Below are 26,433 nucleotides of genomic sequence, written 5' to 3' on the forward strand. Positions count from 1 at the left end.
TCGCTAAATCTACGAGACATGGATGTTATTTTGAGATATGTATATATAAAGTCACTTGAAATAATGTATTGTGTTTACTTAAAACATGACCTAAATTAGAGAAACTGAGTTTATTTTTTCTAGAACTCTACCTGCCGCCCGCAGCAACGCGCAGGTCCAATACTAGTAATTAATTAATGTACAACCTAAAAACGTTGTGGATATTTTCTATTATTCCTCTTCCTATTTCATTTTTTCTCCCTCTCTTGAGGAATTTAAGGGTTTTTGTACAGTAATGGAAAACCTCTCACACCGTGTGCAACGGGAGAGCCCATGGCGAGGAAGCTATTCGCAAGAGCATCGACAGTCACATGGCGCTGCGTTTTGGGCCAGGAAAGCAACTCCTTAGCAGCTGCTGGTTCCTGGTCTCCCACAAAGCCCCCACAGAGCCCTAACAAGGTATGCTTCTCTGTGCAACCACAACTCAACACTACAATCCCTAGAATCAGAATAAAGAAAGACCGCCCCCTAGACGCTGTTGCAGACCAGGAAAAGGCCATCGTCCCCATCCGCAGAATCCGGGACACCGTTTTAAAGTTCAAAACAGATGCTATACCGTTCAGATTTCTCGCCATCAAACGCAAAATCCTAGGTTTTCGAACCACAGAGGAGAGATTTGAAGAGTTTATCAGGAACTATCCCACCATGTTTGAGATCTTCACACATCCTGATGAGAAGCTTCCATGGCTCAAGCTCACCCCTCAAGTCATGGAGCTTGTAGAGGAAGAGAGACTCATACAAGCACAGCAAGAGCCAGTCACTGTGGAGAGATTGAGGAGATTGCTCATGCTGGCTCACAATCAGCAAATCCGTGCCAACCGCGTCGTAATGGTTGGCCCCTTTTTCGGCTTTCCCATTGACATTGTGACTAGGGTTGTCCCAAAGTACCCACAGTATTTCAACCTTGCTCAGCATGGCAAGCCGTACCAAACCCTAGAACTTGTAGCATGGGAGGAGAGCTTGGCCATCACCGAGTTTGAAAAGAAAGCCAAGGCAGATGCCAAAAAGTCGGGCCTTGGAGACATCAAGACGCGGGGGCACCCTCTCACTTTCAAAACTCAGTATTCACTAGGCGTGGTGCCCAAGAAGAAGTCTATTGCTTATTTGGAGCAATGGCAGAAGCTTCCTTACGTTTGTCCATACAATGATGACCATGGAATTGAACCTGGGACGCCACTTGCCGATAGGAGGATGGTTGCACTTCTGCATGAGATTTTGAGTCTAACCATTGAGAAGAAAATTACCATAGAAATTCTCAACCACTTTCAGCAGGAGTTCAAGCTGCCTGGGAACCTTTATAAAGCAGTCAACCGGTATCCAGGTATTTTCTACATCAGCGTAAAAGGTGCAGTCCACACACTCTACTTGAGGGAGGCATATCAAAAACAGCAGCTTATGGAAGAACATCATCCTCTGCTTAGCTTAAAAGAAAAGTATTCTAAGCTGGTGAGAAATGGACCTCGGTTGCGGTCCATGCTGGCTAATGCTAGTAGGAATGCAAAATATCACTTTTGATTACCTGTGCAGTCCTACTACTTTTTTGGAATGGGGAGTGTAGGTGACTGATAGCCCCATGCAGTATAGGTTTTCATTCACAAGGTTTACATGCTTGAAGTGGGTAAACTTTAGGTGGGTGAATATAAAGTGGATGCATTTTGTCAATGTATCTATTCTTGTTACAGTGCATTAAGAGGAGAGCAGTAGTGGCCTATCTTGGCAGATATGTGAAGTATGAAAGTTACAGGATGTATCGCTGCTGCATACAGCTGGGACAGGAAAGTGTCATCATCATAGCACTTTTTCACTAGAAAAACAACTCAACCCTGGAAATGCATTGCTCAGTTGGAGTGCAAATGAAAGATGGCAACACTTTATTTCAGCGGATCTTGACCACTCAACGCAAATATGGCAAACCTAGGGGCAGAGGTGGTTCCTTTAATGTTGGCAAAGGGCTAGCAAGGGCAGCAAGAGGTGGCATGTTGGCCATCCGTGCTGAGATTTGGTTCCGTAAGGGTATTCTGCGCCATCAGGCACCCATGGAAGAAGAGTTATCAACACCAAAACAAGGGTGGAGTACACAGCTTTTCAGTGCATCTCCACAACTGCCATAGAAAATCTTTTAGGCATGCCATGTAGCCCTGTTGTATGCATTGGAAGGGTTGCATGACTTGGGAGTCTCCTTTTAAATGTGCATTGTGAATGCAGATACTCTGAGCTGATTTGAGGATTCAACTGGTTTAGCCAGGTGTCAATGTGAACTTGCCAGAATTTAGGGATAGGATATGGGAGGAGGAAAAGTACAAGAGAGGACAATGACATACAGCATAATAGGTCAAAGTGCCTTGTAATTTGATATTGCAAGATGATTCCAGCATGATGAATCGTTCATAACAAGAGTGGTGGTCATCATTTGCAGTCTTGTTAAATTGAGAGGAAGTTATTGTTTTGTGTGTTTTGCAGCATTTGTTTGTTTGAGTGTGAGTGTGTTTTGGGGTTTTGGGGGGAGAGAGAGAGAGAGAGAGAGAGAGAGAGAGAGAGAGTTGCATGCTTTTTAATTGAGAGGGTAATTTACTGCTTTATGCGCTTCGCAGCACTTGTTTGTTTGTTTGTGTGTGTGTGTGTGTGTGTGTGTGTGGAGAGAGAGAGAGAGAGAGAGAGAGAGAGAGAGAGAGAGCCAATATTGTGGGCACACCCCCACCCCCCCAAATTAAAACAAAACAATATCCGCTCTGCTGATAATACTCTCAAAAGAGCTAGGAGTGCCGGGAGGTCTTCATTGAACTTGTTCAACCAATGACTGTGTATTGATTTTTGGTCTAGCTTGTGAAAGTAGACATAGCGATGGCTTTTAGTCAGATATTCTGCACCTAGCGAAGCCTAAGCTGATATCAATAAGCTGTCTGGACAGAGAGCACTTGTTGGGACAGAAAATCGGTCTTGCTAATGAATGTAACATAATGTTTCGCATAATTGGGTTTATTTGCTTATCTGGTGCTCTAGAAATGAGGTGGTTTTTGGGGAGGGAAGCTCTCAGGGTGTAGTGATTTGAATCAAGCTCAAGCTCTCCTATAAAGCTTGAATCAACTCAAGCTCTCCTATATTGTTAATGTGCAACTGCTTTACAGATCAATGGGTGGTCCTCTATTCTAGTTTTGAGCTGAGATATTGCTGGGAAAGCTATGAACTCTATGTTGCTATAAACTTGTGGATACTGAGTTCACTATAGTTGAATGTCTTTTTACAAGGCTCTACCTCTCTCTAGAATGAAGAACATGAAGAGTGTGGAAGAATCCAATTGGGACAGTGAGTATATAAGTAGGTGACTTTGCCAAGCACACAATACACATACCCCTGGAGGACAGGTGGATTGCCCACTCTCTCTTGAAGCTGTCTGCAGGTCATTGGGGCTAGAGATATCTGAGTCATGCACTTAAGTCTTTCTTGGTTTCTGGCTGCCTCGTATGTATGTATTGACACGTTATTATGGTGTCTCAGATGGGCAATGAGTTGCACATAATATGCTACTTTTAGTTAAACTTTTGCTAAGTTCTATGGGTCTATGATCTTTGTAAATTTTCTTTGTTGATTCAACCAGCTGGCCGAGCATACTAACATGTAACCATTTTCTCATACAAGCAGAGGGGTTCATCAATTAGTAGCATAGTGAGTATCAATTAGTAGCATAGTGAGTGGATGGGATTTGAAAGCTGAAGGGAGATATGTTTCTAAGGTTCAAGCATCTCTTTAGAAGAATAGTCTGTGGATACTAGCTAGATCTGAAACCAAGGAATTTGAATAGCGGTGTCAAGAAAGTGTGTCTATAAGAGCATTCTTTGGGAAACCATGTGTCAAAGATGAAATTTAGTAGTCAGTTTGTGGTATGGTATTATTTTATAAGAAAGTGTACCATCTGTACCATCTTAGTGAAGACAAAAAATTAGAAAGTGTGCGTTTTTTGTTAAAGATTGTTCGCCTAGCAAAGGGTTTAGAGAACTCCTGATGACGATTGGGTAGGTTGACTCAAGGGAGCCCCGATCACAACCCAACATTATAGAAATGCCATGATTTTCCTTCTCTTTCTTTGGTTTGAAAGTGTGCACAGGTTTAGAATGACTTGTTTTCTCATGGAAGGAAATACTTAATTACATCTTTTTACTAGGGTCTTCAGATGTACCTGCCGCGTACAAGACATCAGGTGGCGAGCTGTGCTTGGATAGGCCTTATTGCTGGCTGAAAGCTGAAACTTTTCATATGAGTATAACTAGTACAGATTATGCCAATCATAAAGTGGGGAGCTCTACTGCTTAGGTAGGCTTTTATTGCTGGCTGAAAACTTTTCATATATGCATAACCTGTACAGATTATGCCAATCATCTAGGGTAAATCAGCTCCTCCATAACACTGCCAGAATTGAAGGCTATGGATAATTAAGTCTTCTGTCAAGTCGCAATACTTAGAACTCCTCATCAGATGTTTACATGATTTGCCCTTCAATAACCACTCTTAAAATCACTGAAAACATGTGTACAAGCAGTTTGGTCCAACATACTTAGGTAGAGGGGCTCAGGCGAGGACAAGCACAGTTGGCGATCACATTGTCCACCAATTGGGAGCCTCCAGACTTTGAGGAGGCTCTTTCTGAGCGTAAAGTCTTGGCCAGATCTTCACTCGAGACTCTACTCCAACAAGGTTTTGGAGTTGGCAATGGTTAAACACATCTTTAGCCCGCATGCATTCCAACCAACATTCGCATTGAGTTCGTCACAAGTGATAATTGCTTGATACCAGTCTCACTCACTTGCTTGTTTAAGCTGATGGATCTTAACTTTTACCAATGAAGGGCATCCAACTAAGAATAATAAGTTAAGTTCTCGTTTGATACAGTCATCCAGCTATTAATAGACTAGTAATTTTTATGCACAATGATAGACCTGAAGCTGAAGCATCTTTGGTGGTCCTATCAAGACTATAAGAGTTCCCCTTGCATTTTTGGGGTCACTACTGTGCTTCAAACCAGGATACTTCAGGATAACCTCAGCCTTCATCTTTGCATCTGTAAAAAGCTATAATTTTTAAGATTTGCTCCTGTGCATTAATTTATGGTGAGTAAGGCTTTAGGCTTTAGGATATTGTAAAAGCTTTTTAAAGAGATTGTGACTCAGTCATTCATATTTATCTGTATATTCTGATGTACTTTAAGGGGTACCACATTTATTGATTAATAGAGATCGTAGGCTCTGAGTAAGAGCTTTAGGCTTTAGGATATTGTAAAAGCTTTTTAAAAAGATTGTGACTCAGTCATTCATATTTAATCTGTATATTCTGATGTACTTTAAGGGGTACCACATTTATTGATTAATAGAGATCGTAGGCTCTTAATAGACTAACCACCCCCAGTAGACATTGGCTCCAGCAGGGGAGATTTTCCATCCAAGGCTAACAAGCTGTCAAGATGGACTTAGCAACAAGGGTAACCAAGTTGTATGCAACAACTTGCTCTTTAGCAATCAGTCACACACATCCTTCCGAAGAGAGATTTATATGCAAGAAGTGACTGCAGTACTTTGACAGTACAAACGCATGACAAACAGGAGTTGTAAACAGAGAAACACAATGTACACAGGAAAGCTAACACCTCCATCCAGAACAAGGCATGATATCCACGAAACTGCATTTTATCTAACAACCTCCACATATCCATAGACTCTAGAGCCAGCCATTGGCCTTAGAAGCACTACTGAATTCTTGCATTCCTTGTAGCTAAGGAGACACCTCCTGCAAGTTATCTAAGCAAACTGCATTTAATCTAACAAACTCCACATATTCATAGAGCCCACCACAGCACATGGATTGGCCTCAGATCTCCATGGCAAATACAATTGAATTTCTGCATTCTTTGAAGCCGGGAGGGCAAAACTCCTGCAGAAATATACAATCTGTCCTGCTGATTATAACCATGCCCTGTTGTAACTCTGTTCTATCAACTAGATAGGGCTCTCCATGGAGAGTTTATTAGACTATATTTTTTAAACACAGTATAAGAATATATTTTTTCTTCACCCCACCTTCTTTCTGGGTGGAGGGGGCCAGGCAAAAAGTTCAGGGTGAGAACCTGGAGATGGGAGTTCTGCAGAAAATCCTTGAGGCACGCAGCTTGTTGGCTGCTGTTGGGAAACAGAGGAGGCCATGTATGTGTGAACCTCCTTGGCCACCATCTCCCTCATCACTGCCATTAATCCCTCATTAAGGACTCCACGATCTGCCATGGCCCCGGGTGGCAGGTGTACAATAGGAGCAAGAACCTGAGCAACAGCAGCTTTGATGGCAGCGCTGACAAGACCCATGGCGTCTTCAACTTTCAAAAAGCTACCAGCTTGAAGCATGGGCAGCACGGGCGCTGGTAGGGATTGGAACAGTGGCGGTGAGAAGGGGCCTCCACCAGAGGAGGGCATGCCAGCATTGTCTGTAAATTCTGGGGAGGGGGGCATGGCAACATGTGTGATCATGGCACTTAGCCAGTTCAGAGGGTCAGGATTGGGGTTCATATTGGGGTTTAATGTCTGATCATCAAAACTCACCAATTTGGCATGGCCATAAGGAGTGATGGGGGCAGGGGTGGAGGTGGAGGTGGAAGCAGAGTTGGGATTCATATTCTGCTCGTGGCAGAAGAGGCTAGCTTGCATATCCTGTTTCTTCTTGCTACTCATGCTGCCGGGGAGCGAAAGGGAGAGGGACGTGGGGGGATCGGTGCTTGAGCTTGAAGCTTCCGCTGGCGATTTTTTCAAGGTGCCATATGTGGAGAAAGCAGAAACCCTAGGAACGGGCTTGAACACAGAGCTGCTGGGTTCGCAGTCGGATCCCGCAGGAGAGTCATGGCCATAGCCATGGCTGTGGCTAAAGCTCATCTTCATAAGCTTACTCCTTGACTCAGCTTCCCAACCGTTGCTATCATCTTGTAGGCTGCCATCGTTAGAGACTTCATTGCTGCTGCGTTTTCTGCCATCGAAACTGCTGCAGATCTCTTCTTCGTCATCAAGCTTGCCCCTATCTTCTTCATCCTCTTCAGCTTTCTTCTCTACAGTGCAACGACGCCGCAGGGTAGAATTCCAGTGGTTTTTAATAGCGTTGTCTGTTCGGCCCGGCAGCAGACGGGCAATGGTGGCCCATTTGTTGCCGTGCTGGGCGTGGGCTTCGATGATGGCCCTGTCTTCGGCGGCCGTAAAGGGCCTGTGCTCCACCTGCGGGCTGAGCTGATTGCACCAGCGCAGACGGCACGATTTGCCGGAGCGCCCCGGGATGCCTTTGCTGATGAGGGACCAGTTGCGGGGGCCATACTTCTCCACCAGGCGGTGGAGGGCCGAGTCCTCTTCAGGGCTCCAAGGCCCTTTGACTCTGTCGTGCTCTTCATACGCAGTCGAGGGTTTGGAGCTCGAGAGCGCCATAGCCAGGGTTAGGGTATCTGAAAGCCTCACGTGGCGGGGGAATTCGCCATGGATGCTTTTACAAATGAAGGCCTATGATGTTTCGATTCTATGCGAAGCTGTGAGGGTTCGCTAAGGATTCTTTCGGCGTGATGCTCTGCTTGTGTGTTAGTTTCCGAAGAATCGCCATGGATTCTTGCTGTGATCGGCTATGTGCGTGAAAAGGCGCGGGGGGGATTATGTACAGGGAAAGGAGAAGCGCAGCAAGGTGCTGCGAGCAGCGGCGAGTAGAGTGGGAGAAGGGTTTTAGAAGAAGCAGGAGAAGAAGTCGGAGCCTCCGCCAGCTATGGCGCTGAACTAGCCGCGTCGGCCATGGCGGGCCTTATGAAGAAGACGACCAAAGTACACATATGCAATGGGCCGCCCATGCGCGATGATGCGCCATACATACATCACCATCCACACGCACATGAAACTTGACACATTAACCCCGTCGACCGACCGGTCACCGGCTGCTGCCAGTCGCCACAAGCCTTGCCGGCCGCACAGCTGGACCCAGCGTCGTGGCGACCTCACATTGGCTGGTTGCCTCTCAAGTTGACTAGGCCAGCCTGGCCTGCACCTCTGTGTGCATAATTGGCGCGCCGATTGCGACGTGTCCCAGGGGCCCACAGGGCCGTTAGGCGCCACGTAGTCTCACGGTCCTGGGAGATCTCTAATCCAGCCTGTCACCTCGACGCGCGAGCACCGTCCGATCAGTTTCCAGCCTGGAGCCCCCTTCGTCACATAACGGCGGCCGTTAGCGGGCCCGGCTGGCCCGCTCCTCCCGTACCTACAGGCGACAGCTTGCCGTTAGCCATCGTTAGTTGACGTTCGCTTTTAACCATTCCCATGATTCAGCGCTTTGCCCAACTGCCACCTTAACGACCACTAATCCGCTTTTTAACAAACACTTTTCGCTCTTTCGGGCGGCATCATTTAGCCACGCACGAAAATTCAAACACACACGTGCACATTTTGCTTCCCGCAAATGCCTCATGACTCCATGAGTCATGATCATGAGTCATGGCCATGGGTTTTATTAATCAAGATTTAAATTTTAAACCCAAAACTAATAAAAATAGAATCTAGATGGTTATTCTCGAAGCATGCACAAACATGTTTAACAACTTCTCCCAAAAGCTTGAAAGAAAATTTAAAAAATGTTAATTTTTTTTTGCTAGACAATCCAATATGGCACCAAAATGTTTTTTGCATTTCCATTAAATATATTCAATGAGATTTTCAAGAATAAGAGTGTTTTTATAATTATATATATATATGTTTCCACGCCATTCTAAATTGCCAACAACTGGTTGCAGCTTTGGGGATATTTAATGCAAGAGGACAAAGTACCCTCAACTCGTTTGTGGTTGTGAAGCCGACAGATAGGATTTTGAAAGATTGAACTCACAATTGGTTGGCCAGTTTCTAACAGCATGGAAATCAACCCTAAAATTCCACCCATTACAACACACATCTCTATGGAGAGATCACAACCATTGTCTCTATTTTGATCAAATGGCAATGCATGCCTACCCAACTAGTTTGACCTCCTTAGAGATCTAATTGTCAATCATTAGTTGATTCCAATCATGGATTGACTCTAACCTCAAATAAATTCCTAACCATATGCCAAGCCTACTTTTATCCATCCACCTAACCTTGATGTTTGCTTATTATGTCATTTTCATTAACAACCACACCACACACTTGAACCACCTCAAAACTGCTCAAATGTTCTTTACAACAGAAGTTGTAATTGACCTGCAACAAATGTTATTTTAGAAAGGCACTCCATGCTTAGCGTGTCATCATCTCCACCATAAAGTATAAAACATACAAAAAAAAGCAAAAAAAAATTCAATTGTTATGACAAAGACTCTTAATTTATCATGTCAAGGATGTGATTGGCTTCACACGCAACCCACATAATTATCACACTAGCCATGCTTGACTTGAACCACCTTTATTGACTTTTATAAAATCATAATGTTTATATCCCTTGATTTTTGTCTTACAATGTTTCATAAACGAGAAGCCCTTAGAAATAGCATTTAACATATTAGCCTATGCTTTTTTGTCAAAATAGTCACATACTTTCTAGGTGCAATGTTGCACTCTACAATATCCAAATTATTTACAAACTTGAATTGATATTTTTTAAAGAAGGGAAGTAAAGGCAACGAAATGCATTGTATCCACACTCTAGTTATGTCAATAACCTCATAAAATAAAATAGGTTAATAAGCATATGTTAAGAGAATCTTAAGCATGCATGCCCTTTGTATAGCATAGTATCACGACTAGTGATGTACTTCCTTTACCTTCTTGCAATTCGATGCTATAAAGTTAGTTTTCAAAATCTAACACATGCAAAGTTACTCAGTAAGACTCACCTTATGATCTCTTTAACCTTCCCAAGGATACATTTGTGAAACAGCTTGCTATGTGCGAATACTCTAAGTAAATATACACATGCAGTTATTTAATAATTTCATCTCAAATATCGAAAGAAGCAAAAAAGATATGTCTTGTGTAAATAAATAGAACAACTCCTATAAAAAGATATGTCTTGTGTAAATAAATAGAACAACTCCTATAAAATTATAAATGGACCTAACTTCAAATAGCTTTCTTGCTATAAACTCAAATAATCAAGCTATACAAGATGTTTATTGGTTATCTTTAGAGATGAATTCGAAATAGTTGGCCTTACACAAATTGAGTTCTCATCCACTTGCATCCATAGAAACAACCACTATCATAAGATTTATAAAGGTAAGGATTTTAAATTATCAAATGTCAGAATTATGTTTCCATACTTTTACAAAACAAAATGCAAGTTGCAAATTTTTTTTTACACATGCACCCAACAACTCAATATTTTTAGACAATTCATTCGATTATGCTGCAAAAAAAAAGAGAGTACTTGTTCTTTCAAGGTCCAAGATGTTTCAAAATATCAATTTTCTCCCAACACAAATAAATCTATCATAAGAAACTTCTTTCAAGAACTCATGATTTTATGAGAATACTTTGACCCACAAAAAATGGTCAAAAAGGTTGGGTGTGCCCTAATTCTTTTGCATGTACATGTTATTTCAATCTACAACTTTTCTTTTATTTAAGGATTCTTAGGAGTGAGAAGTTGGGACATTGTTAGAACATGGATCTCAAACCTTTGGGCATGAAACTTGTCCGAAAATTCTACCTCTTAAATTGTATAAAGCAAGGTTCAAGCATGCATTGATGTGATGCAATAGGTGTAATAGCTGAATACAAATTAGAATGAAAGTATCATCATGAAAAGGATAATGGATAGGAAAATGCATTATTTTGCAATTTTCTTTAGAATGAGATCTGCAAAGCCATGATTTTTTAAACACAACCACAAGCCATAAGGTGAAAGTATATCAAAGTTTTTAAATGCAATGTGTTGAGAGAATGAAATATTATCTATAGAGCTTATAATCCCATTGCCTCTAGTCAAGCTGCAAGTATATATAACTTATAATACCACAGTCTCTAACTAAGTGGCAAGAAAGTATCCTCCACATGGTACCCCCATCAAAGTTTTTAAATGCAATGTGTTGACATCATGAAATATTATCTGTAGAGCTTATAATCCCATTGCCTGTAGTCAAGCTGCAAGTATATATAACTTATAATACCACGGTCTCTAACCAAGTGGCAAGAAAGTATCCTCCACATGGTACCCCATCTTTCTAGTTACCACAATTTTGATGCTTAATTATAATAATGTAAATATTAATTAACATTTTCAAAGAATTCCAATTGAACCTTTCCAATATTTTGCATCTTCCCAATAGTGAAATGGCCGTGAAAAATATGCAAACTTCATTGTAACGGTATCTCCTAAAAACTGAATGAAAAATTCACTTATTCTTTTCCATATACTAAATTGGATTGAGAAATTCACTTTATTCTCCATTAAAAAGTGAATCTTAAGATAAAGATTCTTACCCTTTGATATCCAACTAATTTACACCTACAACTAGGTATTTTTAGTAGCTCACTTGCCTTTCCCTTTCCCTTTCTCTTACCCTCTCTATTTATGTTTATGAAGGTAGTTAAATCAAAGGATGAGAGAAGGCATCAATGCTTGAATGAGTTGATAAATATAGAGGAGTAGGATCTCTTCCATGCCACTCTCTCTTGCAAATGCACGTGAGTTTGTTATATGCAATATGCAGTTTTGCATGCAAGGAAGTAGGGGTGATGGGCTAGGACGAGGGTTGTGTGTGTATGTGTGTGGCCATGCCATGCCAATGCTAGCACGGACGCTATGGCAACAACCAGCTTAGCCACCACATTGATAGGCAACACCATGCTATCGTGAGTTTGGTTGCCATGTCGGTAGCTAGATTGGACACCATGTTACAAGGCGGCAACACAATGTCATTTGCCTAGTGTGTATACCACATAGGCATCATAGCGTGGATCACAATGGAGGTGGCACTATTGAGGTATTGGTTTTGACAACCCAATCTGGGCATCATAGGTATTATAGGAGGCAACACCATGCCATTGCCCTAGTGTGTATACCACATAGACATCATAGGCATCATAGTGTGGACCACAATGGAGGTGGCACTATTGAGGTACTAGTTGATGACCCAATCTAGCTACCACGATATGGCATCCAAACCAATAATGGCATGGTGTTGCTTGTCCATGTGGCACATCTAAGCTGGTTGTTGCCATAGCATCCATGCTAGCACTGGTATCTTAGCAGGTTGTTGCCGCACCATCCATGCTACCATTGGCATGGCATTTCCACACACACACACTTACTCCATTTGTGTTCATATGACACATGTAATGGCACAAATTGCATAATAGCCTACTTTACTAGGGTTTTTTACTTCTGCAACTCTTTTGCATTGGACCTATGGGATTCTATCGTGCCTTTGTACACAAATATTCATCATAACCCTACAAGGGATGGTGGTGGGCAATTACATTTTTGTGGCACCTGTTGCCCTGCGACTCTACTGCGCCTCTATACACGATTGCTCATCATAATCTTATAAGGGATAGTGGTGGGCAGCAACTATACTGCTATGATGAAGATGGAAGACTCCTCCACTCTGCCTCAGCCATGACCCATATATTTGAAGGGAGGTGGGTTCTTTTACTCACTTAGCATGTTTTCCTTCTTATTGAGCATTACACGATGTCTCTCACCCTTGCCTCTGCAGAGCGAGTCCTTCTACCTAGGTACATAAGTACTTAAGAAAAACATTATTTTTTCATCCCCGAGTAAGCTGAGGTTTTTCCAGTAACTTAACTAATATATGGAACTATATTCATGGGCATCATTATGTGTTGTAGCTATGAATATTGTTGGATCAATTTTTAAAAAAAAATATTATGGGTGGTAAGTATTTAAAAAAATGAAAGAATGTTGCTTTGAACTATGAATACACGGTTATGAACATGGATTCATTATGGCCCCATGATCATCCCTTTGTTTAGACTACCATTAATCCCATTTTAGATTATCAAAGATGCTCCTCCATTTGATGACATTAATAAGTGTTATGTAAAGGCACTATAAAGGGTGTACATTATGAGATACTGGCCAGCCAAGGCTTTAGTTTAGTAAGTTTTGAGCGCCCAAGTGTGAATAAGGGGGGCCAGTTGTATATAAGGTAATTTCTCATAATGGAAAGACACAATCCCTTTTGTGCTATGAGAGCTCTTGTCTTGTCTTGTGTATGAGAGAGAGATACAAAGAGTGTACTCTAGTGCATGTGCCTCTTCTATGCTTGTGTGTGGGAGAGTGAGAGGACGATTGAGGGAAGATTGCCTTGGATTGTGGCATGAGCGACTCCACGGGAGGTAGAGATTGGAGGATTGGAGATTCTACAAGTGATCTTGGAGAGCCTCAATGGATGTGAGCTTGGAACATTGGTAAGTACCCTACGACAGTTGTTGTCTATTGCTTGTTCCATTGGTGAATGTGTAGAGTTCTCTTAGGAGAGGTGCAGTAAGCCATAACATTTTTGGTGCCACTGCCGGCCGGGAAACCACTATTGTTTCTTCCATCTTCTTAGAGCTCCATCTCCCACTATGCAAGATTCATTGTTGCCTTTTCATTTTGGAAGTGCATTGTGAAAAATTGTGTGGATAAGGTTTGTGTGGAAGTGAAGGAATAAGATTAGTTGTCAAAATTTGTGTGTGGTGTTGAAGTGTGTGTGAGTACTTGGTAATGCTAGGAGGAAAGCTACACTTGTGTTTTCTTTTGATTTTGTTGTTTTCGTCACTCACCAATTTTGCTATCATGTGTTAGCAGTTGGTGATATTTCTTTTCCTATTTTTTAAAAAATCACAAAAAATTATAAAAATAAGGAGCCATTGGTTGTGTTTTGTGACTTGCATTACATTCCTTTTGCTAGGCACAACCATTCTGGATTCATTGGGCAGGGAAATCAAACTCCAAATCACTCAAAAAATCATTATGTTAGCTCGACTGACAAATGCGTGAAATTGTAAGAAAGTATTTCATGACGTGAAATCCTACCTACCTTAGAGCCAAAAATCTCAGGATTGCCTTACTAAAGTTAGTGTATCTTATTCTGACAGGACTGATAAAAAGAAATTGAGAAATCTTATCTCGTGAAAAAGGTGCATTTCTTGACGCGAGATAGAACCACCACCTCACGATGTGAGACAGGTCGAGTTCACGGATTGAAGGATTGTTAGATCAGGGCAAGAGAGCATCATAAGTGCACTATAGTGATCTCCCCGACTCATATTAATGTAATTTTAGCCTGAAATTTCAAAGCTTGAAAAACATAAGTTGTTCATGACATGAGATACATCTCATGACGTGAGATGCACTTCACGATGTGAAGCCCATTTCACGACGTGAAACGTCAATTCGACAGAAAACCGAGCATGATAGTTGGAGTAGTGAATTGGCCTACTAAACTATTTTCTCATGCACTTGAGGTCAAGAAAACTTATAGGAGACGACCCTACCCCTTATTACGACAATGCATCTAATTAGCCAAGATATTCCTACCAAAAAAGTGTTGATTTCAGGTCGCTTAACGAGCACTCAATTGAGTGTTGCAGCTTGGAGAAATCTAACCACTACAAAAACCAGTAGTGAAGAATCCATGGAAGAAGGACTAAGGTTCTCTGGACTTGAAGAAGAAGGGAAACCTACTTCTCCTATGAAATTAATGGAATATTTCATATAGCCACAAGATTCTTTGGTCTCCAACTCGACGCAGAAGATGAAGCTCAATCTGTGGACAAAGGTCCGTCAATAAGTGCGAGACACAGTCCAAAACTAGATTTAACAACACCTACAGCCCTAAGGTCTCTAGCCCCAGGAACACTAACACCTTGAGACTTAGTGGAATTATTCCTAGGGTAGGCGAGACAAGGAGAATACTATCAAATCAGGTCAAATCTTCTTCCTCGCATCTGAGGAAGTGGAGGTTAACATTAAGATGGTTAAAGCAGAGCGTCAATCGACTTATGAGCTTAAGAAGGCAAGAGCTCGATACAAATAGAATGCCGATGGAATGGAGGGAAATTGATAATTTACTTCTATTACGTGGCAAGGAAGCAAAAACATCTAGGGATTCCACAGATAACATGGGGATCGGAATGATAGAAGAAGGGAAAATAGCCCTAGAACCCATAAATGAGAAAACCAAGGCTGAGGAAGACCTCAAAATGTAAGAAGAAGTAGATGATCAACCTAGGGCATCTAGAGGAGAAGAGGAACGGATCTACGCATAGGAGAAAATAAATGAAATGATCAATAGTCCCACAATCTTGCAGAGCATGGAACTCTTAATTCAACAAAGGTGGGTTGAGGCCGCCAATGATGAGCCAGGTGATGAGGAATTGCCCGGACCCAGCCATAGACTCGGATTGGATAGAAGAACTTATGCAGGCAGAGGACGAGGTCTAGGTAGGGGGGATAGATCCTCAAAGGCCAATAGTGGATCCCCACGCAGATCTAAATGTAACCACAAGGGCGGATTTGTTGAATATGGCCGTGGAAATGGGCAGAGGCACAGTTAGGGAACTACGCACTACCCTTGAATCCAAGCCATCTCAGATGAAGCCACACATCATTTCAAAACTCGTGTAAAGGTTCTCAGGAGATGGGGATCCAATCCAACACCTATAGATTTTTGAGTCAACATGTGAAACATCTGGGCCAATGAATGACGTGACCATGATACATGCCTTTTCTCTAACTCTAGAAGGGAAGGCCCACCAGTGGTATCGAACCTTAAAGCCTAAGGAAAAAGTCAATTTCACTCGACTTAAGAATGTGGTCATACCAAGCTTCACTCGAAGTGGTGATAGATGGAGTCCTCTGGCTCATGTTAGAATTTCGTGGTGCTCATGCTAGATCAAATATGTGGAGGAGAGAGACTCACAAAATACAAGAAAAGATATTGCTTATTAATTTGCTCAAAATACAACTAAGCTTCATGCTCATAAAATGCCTTCTAGCTCCACCTTTAAATAGGTGAGCTAGTGGACCATAAGTCCATTCACACACACACCCTTCTCCTCCCCTTTTACATTACCTTAGTCTCTTAATACCCCCCCTCAATACCAACTACTATGAAAAAATTGGAATAGGTGGTGTTGGACATAGGATGCCTTTATAACATTAGGCGTACAAGGTTAGGAATATATGTGTGGTTACATTGAGATTTAAAACAATTTCTCAGTGGAGTTAGAGGCTGATACAAAGTTAGCTTCTGACTCTTTGTTAGGACATTTGGAAGTGATATGTCCCGTTTGTTTACACTTGTTACATTTCATTTTGTTGGGATATTTGATCCAACAATTATTTGCCAAATGACCCACCTTTTTGCAATAATGGACACATCTTACTTTGATCACTTGATGTGACAAAGCTTGTTCGATATTCGATGAAGTTGTTGCATTTGAAGATTCAGCTCCTCCCTTTGGCCTCTTTTCTTCATCATCATCAAGACAAGATTGAATGACTCCTTCAAGGGTGGGATTAGGTATGTTCTTCAGGGTGGTGACTAAGGTGGGGTACACCTTCTTGACTACTTTTAGCAAAACAACCATTGCATCATCTTCATCCATTCTCGCATTCACTGATGCAAGTTGAGCCATAAGGCCCTTCAAGTGAGAGATGAAGGCTCCAATGCCGTCTCCCTCTTTGAGTTCCAAGCTGAAAACTTGAATTTTAAGTGAGATCTTGGAATTCTTACCACGAGCTCCATAGAGCTTGTCAAACTCATCCCATTTCTCCTTGGCAGTAGTCGGAAGCTGGTCCACATGGTGAATGAGAGCCTCATCAAGATGAAGCATGATGATGGCTTGTGTCCTCTCATCATCTTCAATATCTTTAGCCTTAGTTTGATCAATAACCTTAGTGCCGGAGATGAATGGCCAAAAACCTTTGGTGGACATCATCTTGTACTTGACAAGGACTTGACAAGGACTTGCCAAGTGTGGAAGCCCTCTCCAGAGAACTTCTTAATTTGGGTGTTGTCTTTTGACATTGGGTATTGAAGGAGATTATTAGAGAGTAATGGGCTGATTTATGAAGAATAAAAAACCAAAAATTTGTGATGTTTTGGTTTAAGTAGAAAGAGAAAGGCTTATGAGAGTGCAACAACCCTTAATCAAGCCAAGGATGTTGCATAAAAAAGGAGATTAAGATGGTGAAGTTTATGGTTTAGCACTTAGGGTTTGTGCCCAACCACTAATTCTGATGGAGATTAGCTTTATTAGTGTCAAAGAACACTTTGTTTGGTGATTAAGATCACCATTAGTGTTTAGCAACACTATTAGTGCTTAAGAGCACATTTCTAGCATCTAATGACACTTGCATTGGTGATTAGATTCACCATTAGTGTTTAAGAACACTCTTAGTGTTTAGAAACAGTTTGGAATGACTCCCCTTTGTTGGATTAGTAGCCTCATTAGTATTAATCAACACTATTAATGCTTATAAACACGGTATCTTCACATGGCAGTATCGTGGCTCCCTAGTCTTTGACAATGAGCACAATAGAGTAATGGTCTTGGCCTTAGGTGAGGACATTTAGTGCTCGTATGATTCTATCTACAGATTGAGCACTAAATTAACTCTCTCCAGGGGTAGAGAGATGGGCATTCCCTAATGCTTCCCTCCCATCCTTTGTTTTTAGCTTCTCCAAGATGACATTACTGAGTTCTTCAATTGTCATGTTGCCAACTTTCTTGTTCTTAGAGACTCGTGATGTTGCTACTACCAAAGCTACCTTGGCATCTTTATGATGGCAACTCAAGCATGTTATCTTCATACTCAATAGCCAACTTACAGGAAGTATCCAGAATAGTCGGCCGAGCTAGCACCAAATAATCATGCATCTTATGATCTCGTACTCCTCTTTAAAAACATGGTAATAACTGATCAGTTAGCCTTTCCCTCAATTTGCATCTTGAGTTTAGGTGCTTGAGTCAAGAAACATCTTGAGTTTAGGTGCTTGAGTCAAGAAACATAATCCGTCATGGATTCATTTTCTTTGTGCTTAATGTTATGGAGTTGACCTATTAAGAGACTAAGGTTATGTAAAAGGGGAGGAGAAGGGTGTGTGTGTGTGAATGGACTTATGGTCCACTAGCTCACCTATTTAAAGGTGGAGCTAGAAGGCATTTTATGAGCATGAAGCTTAGTTGTATTTTGAGCAACTTAATAAGCAAGATCTTTTCTTGTATTTTGTGAGTCTCTCTCCTCCACATATTTGATCTAGCATGAGCACCATGAAATTCTAACATGGTATCTAGAGCTTGGCAAGATTAGGTCATTTTTGTGGTGTAAAATAGGTCAATTTTATCCCCTTTTTTGTGGAGCTGAACCTCCTGCCAGTGGAGAAACTCTAGCATCTTGTGGAGGCAAGAACTTGGCGAGTTTCCAACTAGGAAAGTGAATAAGACCTCCAGGCGCTCAAGTTCGTATAGCAAATTGATGGTTTGCAACTCTCTCAGCGGTGTCATTGCCGTCTGAGCAAGCCGGTGCACGAAATCTGCAGCGCTGTTTGTCGTACAGCAATGCGCAGCTTGTGGGCAATCTCAAGCCACACAAGCTTAGGGCTTTTGAAGCCCATAGTCTCAAGTATCTACAGCTAAGAGATCAGCCCCAATGGTTGCTCCTCCACGCGTGCGCTAGAGTCAAAAAACCAGGCTGCTCACTTGGTAGCCATTGAAGCTTCCATTAAAGCTTCAAAATCAAGTGTCCTTTTTGCACTAATCCTCTCCTCTTAGCTTCAAAATCAAGTGTCCTTTTTGCACTAATCCTCTCCTCTTAGCTTCAAATCTCTTAAGTGCTTCTTGAAGTGTTAAGCTTTGTGCACTTGAAGATGTTGATAAAGCTTGATGACAATGTGGCTTATGAACACCTCATGGTGTATGCCCACAACATCAGAGCACTGATTAATCACTGAGTAGCAAATTAATCCTCTGTTTTGTGTGCAAAAAATAGAGTATGCGGTCCAGATCTGGGGCCTTAGACTTCAAATGAGCTCAAATGCTTTCAAGGCCATCAATAGCAATGAGTCCTAGTAGAGGATTAAGCCAAGAAACACAAGATTTGACCAAATTGTGAGTTTGTCTTTGATGTGCTCGTAAGTCTTCATTTGCAGATGTGGAAATTGATTCTTGAATTTTTGTCAAGGTGGTAGGTAAGACTGCTGGTTGGTTACCATTGGGGTTTCTTGAACACACAAGCTCTTGTGTAGGTGCTGAATGTATGAGTGTGTTTGAGTGACTTGCTTGGTGTTGCTTGGGCCTCCATTCTTATCAAACTTTAGGTGAAGCTATTGGGGTAGAAGTCGGTGGTGAGGCTTTCTTTACGTTGTTCGATTTTGGCAACCATATGATGGCAGTACCATCGTAGTATCCTTGTTGTTGAAGCATATGCACCCATAACAGTCTTAGGGGACTTTGTGATGCGCTGGGGAATCCAACCTTCATTTTATTACTTTAGTAGTACCTTGTGCTTGTAGAGAAATCTTTTTGGTACCCACACTTGTTGACTTGGTGGAGTTCTTTGAGGAACTCGCATAGGTTTTTGTGGACGGTGTTGTGGAGTACTTTTATTTTTCCTTGGCTTCTGAGGAGAAAGAGGCTTTGATGCGCTGGGGAATCCAACCTTCGTTTTATTACTTTGGTAGTACCCTTGTGCTTGTAGAGTAATCTTTTTGGTACCCACACTTGTTGACTTGTTGGAGTTCTTTGAGGAACTCGCATAGGTGGAGTTCTTTGAGGAACTCGCATAGGTTTTTGTGGACGGTGTTGTGGAGTACTTTTATTTTTCCTTGGCTTCTGAGGAGAAAGAGGCTTTGACTGTCGAGGCACCCAAATTTTGTGGACGGTGTTGTGGAGTACTTTTATTTTTCCTTGGCTTCTGAGGAGAAAGAGGCTTTGACTGTCGAGGCACCCAAATTTTATTGGCACCTTCGTAGTAGCCTTGAGCTACAAGTAGCTGCTTCTCCACCCACATTTTGATACCATTACGATACCTTGATTTTGGTCATCTTGGTGGAGTTTTCTTTTTGGTGGAAGTGGAAGGTTTTGGGTTTTCTTCACATTGGGTAGCACTGAGGCTGCAGGTTTGAGAATCATGGGTATTTTTGATGATGAGATGAGGCTAGAGTCTCTTGTGGAGTGGCTGTACATGACGAGGCCTTTGAGCATGCGGTTGTCTCCTTTGGTGAGGTTTGTCGATGAAGAGGCATAGGCTTCGGGGCTTTTCCTTTAAATTCCTTGTTGTTAGAGATAGATGGTTGTGCGGGGGAAACTTCTTCAGGAATGGATGTTGATTGCGAGGTTTTGGCATTGAACTTCGTTGGTGAGGATGGGGTCGAAGGAGTAGATGCTTTATTGGAGAGTCGGTCATTTTTGACACATATGTCAGGTCATTGTGTAGAGGGGTTTCTATGGAAGAGGCTTGTAACCTTTTACATTAAGCATCATAGAAATCCATTAAAGTTGGATCATCTTCCTTTCAATATGGTATTGTCATCTTTTTGTCGTTGACCATCATGATGACTCTATCATTAGCAAAGCACAGTGGTGCTTGTCTAGCAATAGTCCATTTATGCCCCAAGATCAAATCTGCTTCCGACACATACTCAACCACAAAAAACTTGCAAGTAAGGGGGTTAGTTTCAATATACATTGTATGTTCAAAGTACCCCAAACATGGCATGTTTAAGTCTTGTGTAAAGGGAATTCTTTTAGGATGTGCCGTCAGCATTGGTTGACCTAACAAATCCCATAGCTCGAGGGTCATGAGATTGTGTTCTCGTGTTGGATAAAGCTATGCATGAGTTGTGGTGATTTTATTGGAAAGTTCCAATCCAACCAGAATCCTAGGATCTTTTCAATAAGATATGTTGGAAGTTCCAGCTCCAGGTCTCTTCCTCCCGTAAGCAATTGTACATTACTTTGCAGGAGTGTTCAAGGTGACTGTTTGCATGGATTCATCGATTGAATACGAGCCATGTATCCAAGTTTCACCAAGGATGACATCATACTCAAGGGAATCTAGGGTAACATGGACTGTAAATTTTATATCTCCACCGATTGTGGTTTGAGTAGCATAGCTAAAAGAACTAGGAACTTTAATGTTTTGTCCATTGGCTCCTCTTGCAAGACCATTGTTTGTAGGGATGAGTTTAGGTTGTCCCAATGACACCCAAGTATTGACATGATGCTATGAAGTAGCTTGAGTGCTAATTAACACGCGTTTGCGCTTAACATCATTGCCTGTAGGGAAATCTAACCATACCATGCTAGAATCTTCAAGAGGAACCATGGATGTTTCAGTTTTTGTTTCAGCTTCAGATCCCATTTCTGTTTCATATTCCCATTCACTTTCATCCTCTTTTTGGCTCTTAGCTTTTTCAAGAGTACCCAATGTGTACACTGGCACACTTGGCCCTCCGATAATTCTAAATGAGGTCTGTTTGGAAACTTGCGAATCCTCACAGTCATGTTCTATGGAGCTCTTTATGTCTTGGTATTGTAGAAATATGGAAGCAAGAGCTAGAAACTAGAAGACTAGAAATGAAATAACAACAAGATTGAAGGACAAAGAGTTACCTTGAGACGAGTGTAGACAAGACACAAGCTGAATACTTCTTATGATGTGACACCCACAATATATAGTTGTGTAGTACAAGAGATAGTAGCCAAGCTAATATGTGGGACAAATAAGATGCCACATGGCAAACACACAAGACTCAAGACAAAAGTTTATACTAGACTAGGAAAAGAGTACACCTAGTGTGCACTTATTTCCAACACCCTCCTTAAGTGGACACTAGGAGGAAGACAAAAGACAAGACTGAAAGACAGACAAGACAAGACCAAGACTGAAAGACAAGATAGAAGACAAGATAGAAAAGATCCTGAGACACCCCTCCTCAAGTGATATCCTCATATGGGTCCACAAGGGTAGGGATACGATGGATCTAAAACAAGACATAGTCAGATTGATAGACAAATAGACAGACAAACAAGACTAGATAGCTGACTATAGACAAATAGATGGACCTTGAAGACATCCCCTCCTCAAGGACAATCTCTCTCTCTTGGGTAGGGACAAGAGAGAGGTCCAAAAGCAGAATGAGTAAGACACTAGAACCCCTTGACCTACATCATCGGTGGTCAAAGTGGTAGACAAGAAAGATCTAGTAATCAGAAAGCCCACTTTTCATCATATGAGGATTGAACAGCAAGATCTGCTGATGGAGATGCTGCAGCAACATGGGCTGAGGTAGATGCAGGGGCTAATGTAGAGGGTTTAGAGTAGCAGTCCTTCTCCTGGTGATTATCACAGCCACAAATGGTGCATGGATGAGCCTTGAAGCAATCCTTCTCCATATGATTAGTTTTGCCACAATGGGTACAAGGCTTTCTTACTTTAGAACTTCATTTCTTTGCTAAAAATGCAGTGTCAGTTACCTTTTGTTGTTGAGTTCTTTCCTCTTCTTGGATAGCATTGATGATACCTTCAAGAGTAGGATTATTGTGATACTTGAAGGTAGTGACAAGAGTAGCATAGGTGTCAGGTAAGCTCTTGAGAAGCACAGCAATAGCAATATCTTCGAAGATGGGGGACTTCACTGATGCAAGTTGAACCATAAGACTGCGAAGATAATTGACATGAGAGGCTATAGTAGCTCCCTCCTACATATGTAGATCAAAGAATGAGATCATAAGTGCAATCTTAGAGTTTTTAGAGCAGGGTCCAAAAAGGGTATCCAAAGTGATCCATGCTTGAGAAGCAGAATGTATGTCGGAGATGTGATGAATGTAATCATCTCCAAGACCGAGCAAGATGATAGCATAGGCTTTGTCATTCTTGGCAGTGGGAACGTAAGTGATAACTTGCTCAATGTCGAAATCTTCGGGAGCAGCATGGTGAACAACGTCCCAAAGATCTTCTTTCATAAGATGGCATTTGATTTTGATTTGCCAAGTATGAAAGTTGGACCCATTGAATTTGTCAATAGACATGAGAGAATGAGTAGAAGAGGCCATGTGGGAAGGTCTTACCTCTTGCTAAGATGCAAGGGCAGTGTCTATTCCCTTACAAGATTGCAGAAATGAATGAAAGAAGAGATCCAAATTGCAAAAGTACTGGCCAGCAAACTGAAGGAGACAATGCACAGTACCTTGTAGACTCTTCAAGTGCAATAAATCCCAGGCAGAGACAGCCCCTTGAGTTGATGAAGAAGGCAGCCAAAGGAAAGCATCAGGGTAGTATGATGAACATCCCAAAGCTGAGGCGGCTCCAAAAAAAAACGACGAAAATTTGCTGAGCTGCTGCAGCAGCAAGTCGGTATAGATGCTGGTTGGCTGCTGCTCTAGCTCTCTCTCCACAAATAACAGTGTGCAGTAAGAAGTTCAGGCCTGCGAGGCTAAGTGGTGGCTGAGAATAAGAGCGGAACTGAGCAAGATAATGGTGGCAGATTTCTGTTCTGAGAAGAGTGGCTGCAGGGGGTAGAAGTGGCGTGCAAATCTACAGCAGTAGAGATAACCTGAACAGGAACGACAGCAGATAGAGGTGACGGCCTGAATAGCAACAATCGTGGAGAAGACGGGCAGAAGATGGAGATGCCTCCTCTTCAAGATGTCGCTTCTCCACGTAGGTAGTAGAGGTCCTCAAGAGGAAAGAGAGCATACTCTCTTTCCTCTTCTCCACGTAGGTAGTAGAGGTCCTCAAGAGGAAAGAGAGCATACTCTCTTGCACTTAGAGGAAGAGAGAGAGGGCATGGCTTCTCTTTTTGGCCTCCCTCTCCTCAATCTCTTCAAGATGTCGCTTCTCCACGTAGGTAGTAGAGGTCCTCAAGAGGAAAGAGAGCATACTCTCTTGCACTTAGAGAAAGAGAGAGGGCATGGATTCTCTTTTTGGCCTCCCTCTCCTCAATCTCTAGGAGCAAGGAAGCAGTGGCTCTGATACCATGTAGAAATATGGAAGCAAGAGCTAGAAACTAGAAGACTAGAAATGAAATAACAACAAGATTGAAGGACAAAGAGTTACCTTGAGACGAGTGTAGACAAGAAAGAAGCTGAATACTTCTTATGATGTGGCACCCATAATATATAGGTGTGTAGTACAAGAGATAGTAGCCAAGCTGATATGTGGGACAAATAAGATGCCACATGGCAGACACACAAGACTCAAGACAAAAGTTTATACTAGACTAGGAAAAGAGTACACCTAGTGTGCACTTATTTCCAACAGGTATAACTCATGTTGAGCCCTTAAAGGTGCAAGTGCTGATGTTATGCTGGCTTCACCAGAAGAGCATTCCTCCAAATGAGATTTTAAGAGTGCTTTAATTTGGTAAGGGAATTATCGAATTCCTCATGTGCTTTCTCAACCGCATAATTCGTGCAATCTGTCTCGTGCAATCTGTCTCGAATGACTCTTATGTAGAGAGTATGTCTTCCTCTTGAAAGGGGAAGCAGTACTCCTCTGGGTTTTGTATTTTGGTTGCTTTTTTTAAGGTTTGGCATTATTAGGTTCAATCACAACCGATGATCCTATAAGACACTTAACCAAGCTAAGCATGCTCTCCTGAGCTTGCTTTTTGTGCTCCACATATATCATATGATCATGATTTTCAATTTGGGGTGGTTGGGCGGGTTCTAGTTTCTGGATTGGTTTGGGAAGTGCACTGAGTGACGAATCAGAACTTGTTTCATCCTCACTAAGTGACGTACTAGAACTTGTTTCATCTTCTGACTTTCTTTGGATCGTCAATTTTTCATTATGTTTGTCCATGCAATGAGATCAAATTCTCTTTTGGGCTTTTGTATCTTGTGTCACACATATGGGTTTTGTGGTTTTTATGGTGGCTTTTGAGGTGGATGCTTCTGCATCACGTGTAGCTTTTGGCGGTTTATATCCCCTTTTGGGTTTATATCCTCAACAGGTTCCTTTTCCCTGTCCTTTAATTCAACCTTGGTTTCGATAGTTTGCTGTCCCTTGTTTTTCTTGGGTTTAGAAGTTCTCTTTTGGGTTTTGCTTTAAAGCATGTTCTTCTATCCATGTTGAGGTATTGTCTTTTGCGTTCTTTTTGACCGTTTCTCATGTCTTGGCTTGTAAGTGTGTAAGCACATTCAAGGGTACCATGGACAATTGCCCGTTTTGTACACTTAAGATGTTAAGAGTTGTATTTTATGAGACAAGTTGCATTGAATGTCTTGGGAAATCTTGGAATATGTGATCAATGCCACATCATTCACACATGGGTTACAAAGTGTGACTATGGGCATAGAAGTATTCCAAACTGTGCAGTGTGCCACTTTGTGAGGTCCATGACAATAGAAACACTAAAGTGTTCGATTAACTGCTTCCTGACTAGTTTCTACCCTTTGGACTCTTTTTGTTTGGTGCATGGAAGATTGAAGTTTTGAGTTATGTTGATGAATTGGGACACTTTGTAGTATCGTGATAAAAGGATTTACAATATATGCAGTACAAAAAAATAGGTGCCTTGTATGCACAATGGGGATTGGGATGGTCGTAGTGATTGCACTTAACACAAGGCATTTCACTCCTCACTTGTAGAGGCATTAAGGATGGTTGGTTTTGAAGGAGCTCATCTTCTCTCAGAGATGTCGATTGAAAGCTTCTAAGCAAGGCTATGTAGAATTCAGGGAATGACAATTCCAAGATCAATTTTTCTTTTGCCATTGCTTCACTTGGTTTAGATAAGGAACACCTTGTAGCATGACCATCTTCTAGCATGTTGTTATCTAAACATATTGCTTCTTTACAACATTGGTCAAATGTTTTCGGGTTGGATACAATGATCAAGTTATGTAAGTTGTTTTTCTTTAAGCCCATCATGAAATATCTCTTCAATTGAGAATTGTTTAATTTTTCCCATGACTCACATCGTGAGTCCAAGAGTTTTATCCATAGGATAAAGTCTCTAATGGATTCATTTGGTTTATGCTCAATTGAATAGAGTTCTTTTGCTGCACTCCACTGATCACCTTGTCTTGAAAAACCATGGATAAAGGCTATTTTCAAGGTTCTGAGGTTGGTCTTGATCGCCCCGGCATCAATGTGATGAACCATCGACTAGCTTTTCCCTCTAAGCATAAGTTCAACGCATGTACCTTGGTGGGGCAGTTTGGGTTTCCAAAGGCCTCGCATTGCTGTTCAAACATTTGTATGAATTGAACATGATCAGTTGTGTCGTTGTATTTGCCCATAATTTTGGAAATTTGTACGGTCGTATTTCTGTATGAGTCATTGAGGCCGTATGTGAGTGCTCTTGATGGTAGGGACTCACTCAGTCCTTTTGGGCAAGCCAGACTAGTAGTATATCTAAGGTGTGGGCATCCAAGGGTTGAAAAGGGTTGGTACCTATAAGAT

General features: G+C 41.8%; 2 protein-coding genes across 2 annotated transcripts; one reads left to right on the top strand and one right to left on the bottom strand.

Annotated features, from left to right (window-relative positions):
- Nucleotides 1-249: 249 nt before the first annotated feature.
- LOC147639825 (protein ROOT PRIMORDIUM DEFECTIVE 1-like) lies at nucleotides 250-2,433 on the top strand. The gene has a single exon (XM_086774451.1). The coding sequence runs from the start codon at nucleotides 313-315 to the stop codon at nucleotides 1,552-1,554; it is 1,242 nt and encodes a 413-aa protein (XP_086630577.1). The 5' UTR covers nucleotides 250-312; the 3' UTR covers nucleotides 1,555-2,433.
- Nucleotides 2,434-5,523: 3,090 nt separating this feature from the next.
- On the bottom strand, nucleotides 5,524-7,837 carry LOC147639826 (uncharacterized). The gene has a single exon (XM_086774462.1). The coding sequence runs from the start codon at nucleotides 7,479-7,481 to the stop codon at nucleotides 6,096-6,098; it is 1,386 nt and encodes a 461-aa protein (XP_086630588.1). The 5' UTR covers nucleotides 7,482-7,837; the 3' UTR covers nucleotides 5,524-6,095.
- Nucleotides 7,838-26,433: the final 18,596 nt, after the last annotated feature.

The sequence above is a fragment of the Cibotium barometz genome, chromosome 3 (assembly GCF_041138505.1).
Source record: "Cibotium barometz isolate CiBa-2024 chromosome 3, ASM4113850v1, whole genome shotgun sequence".
Classification (NCBI taxonomy): Eukaryota; Viridiplantae; Streptophyta; class Polypodiopsida; order Cyatheales; family Cibotiaceae; genus Cibotium; species Cibotium barometz.